Genomic DNA, 11,548 nt, shown 5'->3' with positions numbered 1-11,548 from the left:
ATCCGAAACCGCGGACAAATACCTCGTAATTGTTACACTCGTAAGGCAAAAATTTCCATTCTTAACTATTTAAATGGAAAAAGAGAGTGTATACCACACATGGACGAGTCGATTTACGAGAAAAAATTACAAAATATTGTTGTACAATAAAGTTTAGCCTAGCCGAAAGCTTGAGATTCCCATTGAGTTTAATACGAACCTGTCAATTCAATTCAATTGACCATTATACCAAAAACATGCCCACATTTAAACTCGATTTTCTACCGAACTGGTAGTAGATCTCCTACAATTTTTTGATATTACATAAATGAAAGTGTTATTTACCTAAAATATCCATTTCAGTCGAGATCTACGACTGGAATTCCTGTAATTCGTTGCCAAATATTGGTAATTTCTTCATTTTGCACCACACAAACCAATGGAAAACGTTACTTCCGGGTCGCCGTGAAGGAAGGAAAAGTAGGCGGGGCTTGTGAGAAAAACTTCTAGAATCGTTTGAGCCTGGTTTGAGCCGGGACGGTAGAAACACCGAGTGCATTAAAAGTAACGAACCCAATGTGGTGGTGTGCACCACTTCATGGTCAGTGACAACATTTGAGATTTTCTTCCACTCAAACAAAATACCGAGTAAACCCAAGTTTGGGGCCGGGGTTTGGGGTATGAAACAAAAGTAGAACGTATGGCATTGGGGTAAACACTCGGTATGATGTTGCCCAAATTTATTCTTGATTGAGGAAATTGTATTCTCATCATTCCATTTACCCCCACCGTTCCATTTACCCCCCTAAAACAAAGGCTATTGGAAAAAAGTTTACGGAAGTTACGAATTTACCGGTCGATAAATTTGCGCACGCGCTCTGCAAATATGCAAATAGCTACTGTTAAACACAGCATGTCATTTTGTTTAAGGGTGCATACCAGCAAAAAATATTGATAATGAATGTATTACGTGTATTTCAATGGGACTTTATTTAGTGGTATGCGCCCATAACTGACCAGTAAACCCGGAAATCCGTCGTCAGGTCCGTCATTTCATAACAACATTCCACATTCCTGCGATGCGAAAAACTTACTTTGTTTCAACCTTCAGTTTGTCCCGACAGTGACAGATAGATTCCAGAACTGGTCAGCAATCAGTACAGTTAGTTCTCCTCTATTCACATAACATCTATTTTTGTCAGTCATAGGGTAAAGACGTGCGACTGCCTTGTCCTTGTGACCTTGAAATTAATTATGTGAGTATGTGTGATGTAAAAACTAAAGCTTCCACTACTACTAGTACTATGATGTATATGATACGCCTACACTCATGACACTACAGTAGACATGACATATGTTGACCAGTCAGCCCCTGGCAGACAGCGCGTGAATTATGTATTGGGACACAAAACGTTCAAACCTGACTAGATTCAACACCTTAATGTTAAATGCATGGTTATTATAATTTCAAGTGGGATTATTTTTTCCTTTTGATGTGACATGAACCATTACAGTATTACCATGACCATGTCAAAAGATTGTAGCCAATTGACTGCCCAGGCAGATCAATACCATATTGACCATCTCTGGTCAAAATCAGTGATGCCAACACTGCGCCTTAAGTGCACAATTGGGCTACTTGGCAGTGGCGTAACTGGGATTTTTTCCAGGGGGGGTGGCAAGCCTGTATGGGCATGGGGCGGGGGCGCCCAAATCCACCAAACAAAAATTTTGCCGCCCCTTCCTCAACAGACCGAAAAGGCGGGATCCCAAACAGGCAATTTTTGCCAGTTGCCCTCCCCCCGCCCCCCGGCAGCTACGCCACTGCTACTTGCCGATCACTTGCTTTTCCGCCAAATTGGGTGATTTGCGTTCTAAATTTGGGTAAATCCGCCCAAATACCTGGCATTGGGCACTTTTTTAGGAAGATTACAAATTGGGCTACTCGAGTCTCATTTACCGCGGCTTGGCGAGCCAGGCTTGGAGCTGAAAAGTTTTGGCAACACTGGTCAAAATGTTTATTAGGTCATCGACATTGTCACACACAGGGTTGCCAAACCCGCGATTTGGGCGCCCAATTGGGCGATTTCCGACTTCCGTCCCGCGACAAAGAAAGTGCTCCCGCGATTTCGCGACATTTGGGCTACTTTGAAAATCTCACCCATGAAATATATTAAATGTTGGGCGATTTGTGACAATGCCGACTTCAAAACTTATTTTTGACCATGATTGCCAATTCTTTCAATGGTCATTCAACAAAAGCACCAAACAACTAGTTCAATAAACAAAAATTACAAAACACTTTGTGGTAAGTGTGCTTCCCATGACAATGGCACGCACAGGGTAGGGGGGCTGGTTAATCGCATCACATGTTGTTGCTCAAGACCACTTGAGCTGGAGGATTATCCTTAAAATATTCCCATCTAAATACTCACAAGTGGTTTAAGACGACTTAAGTAGCTTCTTAGATCTTAGTGTCAGCGGGGTGCCAAGTTTCTACTTCAACATCAGTTTTTTTTCCGTTGGCGGTTCTTTTGAAATAAAATGTGCAAACACCTACCGCATATTTCCTTTTGAAATAGCATGATGATCAAAAGTACCACTGAGTCATTATCCACGGACCTGGCCATTTTGGGGTTGATTATAAATATACATGCACATGTTGTTATCACTCAGCTGAAGGCAAATTTGTGTAGGCCTATATATTGTAGTGAATGGCATGTCTATAATAAATGTGTGTGTTTTTGTTCGTTTGTTTATAATTGTTTCAGCATTTCCCAAAAATGTAGTCCAGAACCCCGTCAAAAGTCAACATTTTATTTTCCTTGCAGTTTATTTTTTCTTAAATTTTTGAAAATGTTTGTTAGTTTTTCATTATTTCAGCATTTCCCCAAAATGTCACGTGTGTTTTCTTGCAGTTTTTTTAAACATTTTTTTTTTCAGTTTGATTAGTTTATAATTTATTTCAATATTTCCACAAAAATTCACAAATAAATTTTCCTTACAGTAAGCCTATAACAAAAATCAGTTTTTGTTAGTTTTTATAATTTATTTCAGCATTAAAAAAAAATAGAAAGAAAGGGATGTAGAACCTCCTGAGCCGTCTTTTAATTTTTCTTTTTTTAAAACTTTTTTTTTTCATTTTTTGTTAGTTTTTTATTTCAGCTTTTCCCAAAAATTCCAAAATAAAGCGGGATGATGTAACCCCCCCCCCCCCCCCCTTCTTTTATCATTCCACTTTTTTTTTTTTTTTTTTTTTTTTTTCATTTTTTGAGTTTTTGTTGTTTTTTAGAATTTATTTCAGCATTTTCCAAAATTTCAAAAAAAGGGGTGTAGAACCCCTAAATCGACTTTTAAAATTTTGGGCGATTTTTTTTTTGGCTATTTAGGCGACATTTCAAGGCTAATACCCATGACTTGGGCTAAAAAGTTTTGGCAACCCTGGTCACACATGTGGCAATACAGTCATATGAATCTACAATGTATCTCTTTAGTCTAGACCAATTACTGAAAATTTCAAGTTTCTGATTATAGATAGTTCTTATAGTAGGATAATCTGAAAGTACGGTACTGTACTAAAAATTAGAAACAAAATGAGGGCAGCCCTCGAATTAAGGATCTGAAGGGGCACAGCAATCTTTTTAGGGCAAGTTGATTATTGCCTTGGATTTTCACTGAAAAGGCAAGGCAGCACGGCAGTTTGTAATATTTCAAGAGGGCATCATGGCAACTGTTGAAAATTTGAGAAGGGCACCTTAAGGCAAAGTGAACAAAACACACACAAATAGTCTGATAGATAATTTTATAATGAAAGGGCAGGGCTGGGGCACCGGCGGCAACTTCATTAGAGGGCACAGCAAGTGACTGCCTTGGGTGAAGGACATATTTTAAGAGCATTAAAATGGCAGTGGGGATGGGCACCCACGGCAAAATGACATGGGTGCCGTGGGTTAATTCGAGGGCTGAATGAGGGGTCAACCATTGTCAGAGCATCAGAAAGTGAAGTTACAGATTTTTGGTTTATAATATGCCCTCAGGATGAGGACACATTTCATGTAAAAATGTGTGACCAACTTCTGCCTCAATTAGTAGGCCTATCCCAAGTCGCAGTTCCCTCACTTAGGCCAAATAAAATTGCTGTGTTGCCCTCAACCGACCGACTCTAAATCCTGAAAAATCAGGGTCGCAATTTTTTTTTAAATGATTTTTGTCAGATTTGTTCACTTAAAATTAAAATTTTATTGAAAGACTATATAGTCTTAAATTGATTATCTAACATGTCTAACAAGTATCCTGAAGTCAAATTTTTTGTTGTTGTATTTCTGATTATATTTCTAAAAGTTTTCACCCAAACTATGCAAAAGTATACATTTTCAGAAAGCAATATATTGTCACGATTGCAAATCTGTAAAGTTTGAATGGATATACAGGGTGATCATCCAATGAAAAATACCTAAAATATAACATTTCTTTACCACTCTACACAGTATACAGGGTGTCCCAGAAAAAACTACCAGGTGAAAGTTGAAAACATTTGCTAGTAAGTTACAAAATTGACATCGGAATCAAAAATTTAAAATAGAGCGTGTAGCTCATTTTATTGTGCATCATACGCAAATTTTATTTGATTCGGTTGACTGGTTGTGAAGAAATTAATGATTACAATTACATAATGTGCACATCAATTTTATGCAGTTCATTCCAAGCTTGATCAATAGGCGCTTTTTCATACTCACTCATTCCTTCCTAAAGTTTCTGCATCTCATTCAATTTAGTCCTCATTATCTATTTTATAATCTGACGTGCTATGTAATTCATTCTTTCACTGAAGATGAACACAACATTTTGTCCGATGAAACTTTGATTTCTGCAATTGGAAGCTTCCCAGCTTTAATTCTTTATCAGCTGTGCAAATTTATATTTTAACTTTCAAAAGAATGACAATGATCAAGTGCTTACAGCTTTACGTGTGATTTTTGATAACAGATTTAAACTTTGCAATTTTTGCATTGCACTTTCTTGCAAAATATTATTTAAAAACTTTAATGTGTGTGAGAAAAATTTTTAAACAGCTCTGTGGAATTCTTTATATGCAACAACTCTAATGCAGCATGTAGTTCTCTCAACAAAATATTTGACTTTTGCAAAATGAAGGTCCGATTGAAGCCATTTGTTGCATCATTTTTACACTTTCTTTTGGCATGTTTTAAGGGTCTAGAATGGAGATTTGATTATTTATGTTCACCCAGATATGTCACACACAGCACATCGTGCACCGCGCAGGGGTGCGCACGCTGGTGTTCATTCATGCTGCACAAAAAAAAAAGCGTGTCATTTTCGTATTTAAAGAGCAGCCTTTTAAAAGCAAATTTATGTTAATGATGTTTAAATGTCGGAAAGGATACATAATTTGTAAGTGAATTTGTGCCACAACTTTCAAGATTCATATACCTACCATATTCGATCCTAAACCGCCCATGCCCATAAGCGCCCATCCAGTGACTTAATTTTACAAAAGTAAACTGATATTATTAACTGCCTATATGCAAATCTAGATCATTGTCACTCAGAAACATAAGGCACATTGATGATGATGGATGAATACTTTTTTTTTCATTTCATGCAATTATGTAAACAATGTAAAAATAAGTGCCCACCTAAAATGCCTTTGTTAAGCGCCTTGGGTGGTAAAAAGGGAATGAATGATCTGGTACTTATTATTAGTGGAGCTAGTGTTCCATAAAAAAAAAAAGCATTACCGCATAATAACAGTCAATGTCTGTTCTCTATCACTTTGTTAACTTTAGATGACACAATGGCAGATGCAGAACATAGCATGAATATCAACAACAACATGGATACTGGAAATCGCTGTTTACTTGATCATGCCCAGAAAGTATGTGAGGGTCTGCACAGACTTCAACAAAATAGAACCCTTTGTGACATCACCATAAAAGTTGGCGACATATCATTTGAAGCTCATAAAGCAGTTCTTGCCTCAAACAGCGACTTCTTCCACACCATGTTTACATCAGGATTTCAAGAAAGCCATGCATCGGAAGTTACCATCACAGGTAAACCAGAGGCCTTCCAGATTCTGCTTGATTTCTCATATTCAGGCAAACTTGATGTTCCGTCCGATGAAGCCACTGCTGTTATGGACATCTTAAAAATGGCTCACTATCTGCAGTATAATTTAGTTGTTATCAAATGTGAAGAAATGTTACTGCAAATCTTCAATCAATTTAATACCATGAAGGATGTTCTACAGATAGTTTCTGCATGTGATGTGTTTGGGCTCTGCAAGTTGAAGACCAGATGTATTCAGTACCTTGCTCAGAATTTTGATGAATCGGAAGAGTTTCTTCAAGGCATGACCAGTGAATTGATAGCGGAGACATTGAACCACAAGGACTTTAACGTTACGGATGAGAAAAAGGTAAGATACTGGGCAGGAGGACATGTTGGTGTAGAAGATATTTGTACCTGTAGTATCCAAATGCCCTATACATATGCTATGTTGTATGTTATGTATGGATATCCCCACTTTGCTGGAAAAAATTATGTACACATACTGCAGTGGCGTGCGTAGCACATTGAAAGTGGCGGGACCAGGTTGTTCAGTTCCCCCGAAAAGCTAGGGGGTTTTAGCGTTTTAAACGCCAAGGAATCCTATTTTGAGGGAGCAAATTTGACGTTTTGCATCGTCGCCTGAATTCCCCGAATGACCAACAAAAGTGGGGGCTGTTCCCCTGCCCCCCACCTTTGCGCACGCCACTGCATGTACATATGTATCCGGCCCAGCTAGATGCGATGATCAGATGGTGTGAAAAAGAAAACCCTGATAGTGAAAAACAAAACTCACTGGAAATTCCATGCAATTGGTCCCTTCCCAGGACAAAACATTGTGGGTTTGGTATTAAGTATTTGATTGACCAAGAATTTATTGACTGATTATTTTTTAAAGGTGTTTGACATCATTGTTGCTTGGCTAAAGCATGACTTGGAAGTATGCAAAGAGTTTGCGCCACGTGTTCTTGCAAGAGTCCGCCTTGGAGCAGTTCCAGTAGGCCACATGACCACAACTTTTATACAGAGGCGGAGTTAAATACCATCCCAGAATGTCAAGAGATGGTTGCCAGAGTGATGCAACTACTTGATTCCAAACAGCCAAATGACCCTCCACTGAGCATATCACATCCTGACTTATTTGAAACCAGATCAACAGTTACTGTAAGTATTCATTACGTTTCACTACCTGGAGAGAATTGATCAAAAATTGAATTCCCTCCTGAGCGTGGTACATGTCAATGAGTTGACCAGATCATATCATATAGCTACTGGCAGTATATATAACACAAATGGTCAATGAGTTACATAAAAATGACCTTGTGTGGTATTTAGTTCCCAGGAAGTGAGTTTTGCCTGAGGCAATTTGTGGTTAAATGTTGATCCCTCACTACAAGAGTTATTACCGTCGATTTGGTTGAAAAAGGAGGTGAGACATGATCAAACCTCTCCAGGTAACAAAACGTAATGTTAGGAACTGACAGTTGTAAATATCGCCCATTGATCACATTTTGTTGGCTCTTATGCACATCTTTATGCAAAAACTTTCTCAAGTTCTAATTATTACTAATCAACCATAGCAGAGTTTACACACAAAGCAGACATCTATATAGAGTTTAAACACAAATTTTAGTGTCATATCTGGAAAATTTTTATGTTTTATATTGTAAAAGTTAATATTTAAAAGTAAAGCTATTCTCTCCTTTTTGTTACAGGCAATTATCAATGTACATCCATTTCATCGCAGTTGTTACTTTGCCAAGGTGAGTGGAAGGATTTAACCAAATTTCCAATACTACCAACAAAGGACTTCCCCAACATCTCTGATAATTGTGTAGTCGCGAATACCCAACTGTACGTTGCACGAGGTACACAGCAAGATCCGAGGTGTTTGATCCATCCTCAATTTCTTTCCTTGGATGAGGTAAACAAGAAGTGGAAACCTCTAGCCACCATGACGCAAAGAAGAGAAAGGTGTTGTTTGGTGCCTCTTGGTAATAATCACATATATGCCATAGGTGGGGTGAGCAGAGAAGGTGTATGCATCAGAGAGTGTGAGGTGTACATCATTGATGAAAATAGATGGCGTGAAATTGCACCCATGACTTATGCATTACATAAGGTATATCCAAATTCTGCTGTTGCTCACAATGGTAAGATTCTTGTGTATGGTGAGGCAGAAGATGCCGATAATAGGAGCAATGTAGGGGGTAATGTTCATCGCATGCTGATGATGTACGATCCCACCTTAAATACATGGCGTCTTATTAGAAGATACACCTCCATAATCAGGCCCTTTACTATGGGTTTGACTGTCCAAGATGGCAAATGCTACCGAATTTACGGTAAAGAAAGTATTGGCTTATTTGTCCGCGAAGTGATAATAGAAGTTGGTCGCTTCAATACATTGCGTTATGTAAGTGGTACTGATCAAAGACAGAGCCAAGATGCTATTCCAATCACTTTCCGCAAGAAAGTGTTCTGTATTGATGAAATTGTGTATGTGTTATGTGGAGGTGGGTATCACAAGATGAACATGAAAGTCTCAGAAGTTGGCTGCTCAGGGAATCACTTAGAGGATTTGTGTAGGTTAGGGGATGATGAACGTTTAACCTCTTTCAGATTTGATAAAGCTTTGTGGGTTTAAAAGATGAATCTGATTCAGAGCAGCAATATTAAATGAGTAATAGCTGCAAAGTTGTACATTCAGAAATTTGTCATGGACAATGCAAATTGTAAGAATTTTTTTTAATCCCTTAAAAATGGTTGATAAATTGGAATATGGTACCCTTAAGGGGTACTACACCCCTGCCCAATTTTGTGCCTATTTTTGTATTTTTTTCAAAAATGATAGCGCATTAGGGACAGGTAAGATATTTATATTATAGGGGCAAGGACTACAACTACTGCACTGGAAATTTTATTTCAGCACAGATAACAGTTGTGGAGTTACAGTCAAAAATGAGGGAAAACCAATATTTGATCAATAAATCAATAACTACTTGCCTTGAGTTGCTGAATTTTCAGTGCAGTAGTTGTAATCCTTGCCCCTATAATATACATATCTTACTTGTCCCTAATGCGCTATCATGAGAAAGATGCAAAAATAGGCTCAAAATTGGGCAGGGGTGTAGTACCCCCTTAAACTATTTTCTTTTGAGAAATATAAACAAAATTTAAAGAAACTGAAAGGTTATGAATACCTTGGCATATAAAGAATTCAGATATGTCTCTCTTAGCATGAAATTAAAATGCGGTGTTTAGCTTTATACGTATGTATTCATCATCGTAGGAGCTTGTTACTACATTTGTGAAAATTCTGTGTCAGTAAAAAATGGTATACATAATGTGACAAGTAGTTTAGTTTGTGAGTGACCCTAAATCATCAAAAATGTGTCCTCGGCTACAATCCAATCAGTGACAGACTGATAACCATCCGTCTCCAAGCAAGACCTGTCAACATCTCAGTAGTTCAGGCATATGCTCCAACCTCGACAGCAGATGATGAGACAATTGATTCCTTCTTCCATGAACTCCAAGAAACCATCAACAAAATTCCTAATAGAGATATTACCATCATCATGGGGGATTTCAATGCCAAAGTTGGAAATGACCTGGTTAACAATGATGCCGTTGGAAAGTTTGGACTGGGCAAAGCTAATGAGAGAGGGAAAGACTAGCTGATTTCTGCAACGAAAATGAGCTGATCGTAACAAACACGCTATTCCAACAGCATCCTAGACGGCTTTACACCTGGATATCTCCAGATGGGAGGACCAGAAATCAGATAGATTACATCTTAATCAAACGAAGATGGAGGTCGAGTGTGAATGTAGCAAAAACATACCCAGGAGCAGATTGTGGCTCAGATCACCAGCTTCTGGTTGCTGAAATTCGATCAAAGCTTAAGTCAGTCAAACGGGACACTCCTCCACGTAGATATGATGTTAATCGTATTAATGATCAGTACCGAGTGGAAGTCAGGAACTCTTTTCAGATACTCCTCGAACAGGAAGAAGAGTGGACACCTAATGAATTATGGGAACAAACCAAGAAGGCAATCTCTACAGCAGCACAGAACAACTTGTCGAAACCAAAGAAAACCCGATCGCCATGGATATCAGAGGAAGTGGGTACAATGGCAGACGAAAGACGACAGGTGAAAGCAAGAGGCATACTAACGGAGAAGGACAAAAGGCAGTATAAAGACCTAAGCAGGAGAATTCAACGCAGAACCAGACAAGATAAACAGGATTTTCTTGAAAGGAAATGCAAAGAGGTTGAATCACATTCTTCTACCAACCACTCCAGGGATCTCTTTAGAGCAGTGAAAGAAATCACAGGGAAGAAAACACCAAAGCTGGATGTAATCAAAGATGAAGATGGTGAAATTCTAACTGAGAGTGATCAAATCAAACAGAGGTGGCAACAGTACTGTCAAGGGCTGTATGCAAGTAAAGATGGTTTAGGAGGTGAAACAGAACCAATTGAGGTTGATGAAGATGAACCTGACATACTGAGATCAGAAGTGGTGATGGCAATGAAGAAAATGAGGACAGGTAAAGCACCAGGATATGATGATATCCCAGCTGAATTGATCAAAGAAACCGGAGACGAAGGAGTGGATGTGATGCACAAATTATGCAATCTTCTATGGAAAGACAAGAGCTGGCCGATAGACTGGACCAGATCAATATTCCTACCACTCCCCAAAAAGGGTGACACAAGAGAATGCAAAAACAACAGGACCATCTCTCTAATCTCCCATGCAAGTAAGATCATGCTGTACATTACGGTTGAGAGGATCAAACAGCACATGCGTCGTGAGATTCCCCCAGAGCAGGCCGGTTTTGTGGAAGGCAGAGGCACAAGAGACCAAATAGCAAACATCAGAAATATTACAGAGAAAGCTATTGAATTCAACCGTCCAATCTACATGTGCTTCATTTACTATTCAAAAGCATTTGATACTGTTCAACATCAAAAACTGTGGGACACCTTAGTATCAATGGGCTTCCCAAAACATGTGGTAGAACTGCTTAGGACACTCTATGACGATCAGGAATCAATTGTTAGAACAACATGTGGTGACAGTACCTGGTTCAAAATCGAGCAAGGGGTGAGACAAGGATGCATTTTGTCTCCTCATCTGTTTAATGCATATGCAGAGTATATTATGTGAATGGCCCTTGAGAGTTGCAGCATTGGAATATCTGTCGGAGGCAGAACCATCAACAACTTACGGTATGCAGACGACACTACCCTACTAGCAGACAGTGCTTGTGAACTTGAGGACCTGATTGAAAGAGTGAGAATGGAGAGTGAAAACTTTGGGCTTTTTCTAAATGTAAGCAAAACCAAGGTGATGGTCATCAACCAACAAGAAGAGAACACCACTATTCATGCAGGAAACCAAGCAATTGAGGTTATCAAACAGTTCAACTTCCTTGGATCCATGATTTCAAACCAAGGCGGATGCTCTACTGAGATCAGACGTCGC

The 11,548-nt window shown here is 38.8% G+C and overlaps 1 protein-coding gene across 1 annotated transcript; it reads left to right on the top strand.

Annotated features, from left to right (window-relative positions):
- The first annotated feature begins 969 nt into the window (after nt 1-969).
- LOC140142873 (kelch-like protein 28) lies at nt 970-9,363 on the top strand. Its single transcript, XM_072164894.1, has 4 exons — nt 970-1,235; nt 5,787-6,418; nt 6,947-7,212; nt 7,764-9,363. The coding sequence occupies exons 2-3, from the start codon at nt 5,795-5,797 to the stop codon at nt 7,085-7,087; spliced, it is 765 nt and encodes a 254-aa protein (XP_072020995.1). The 5' UTR covers nt 970-1,235; nt 5,787-5,794; the 3' UTR covers nt 7,088-7,212; nt 7,764-9,363.
- Nucleotides 9,364-11,548: the final 2,185 nt, after the last annotated feature.

This window comes from Amphiura filiformis, chromosome 20, assembly GCF_039555335.1.
Source record: "Amphiura filiformis chromosome 20, Afil_fr2py, whole genome shotgun sequence".
NCBI lineage: Eukaryota > Metazoa > Echinodermata > Ophiuroidea > Amphilepidida > Amphiuridae > Amphiura > Amphiura filiformis.
This window is presented reverse-complemented; position numbering and strand designations above follow the sequence as displayed.

Coding starts and splice junctions, on each gene's coding strand:
- LOC140142873 (XM_072164894.1), top strand. CDS start 5,795: ATGGCAGATGCAGAACATAGCATGAATATCAACAACAACATGGATACT. Junction 6,419..6,946: donor ACGTTACGGATGAGAAAAAG/GTAAGATACTGG, acceptor TATTTTTTAAAG/GTGTTTGACATCATTGTTGC.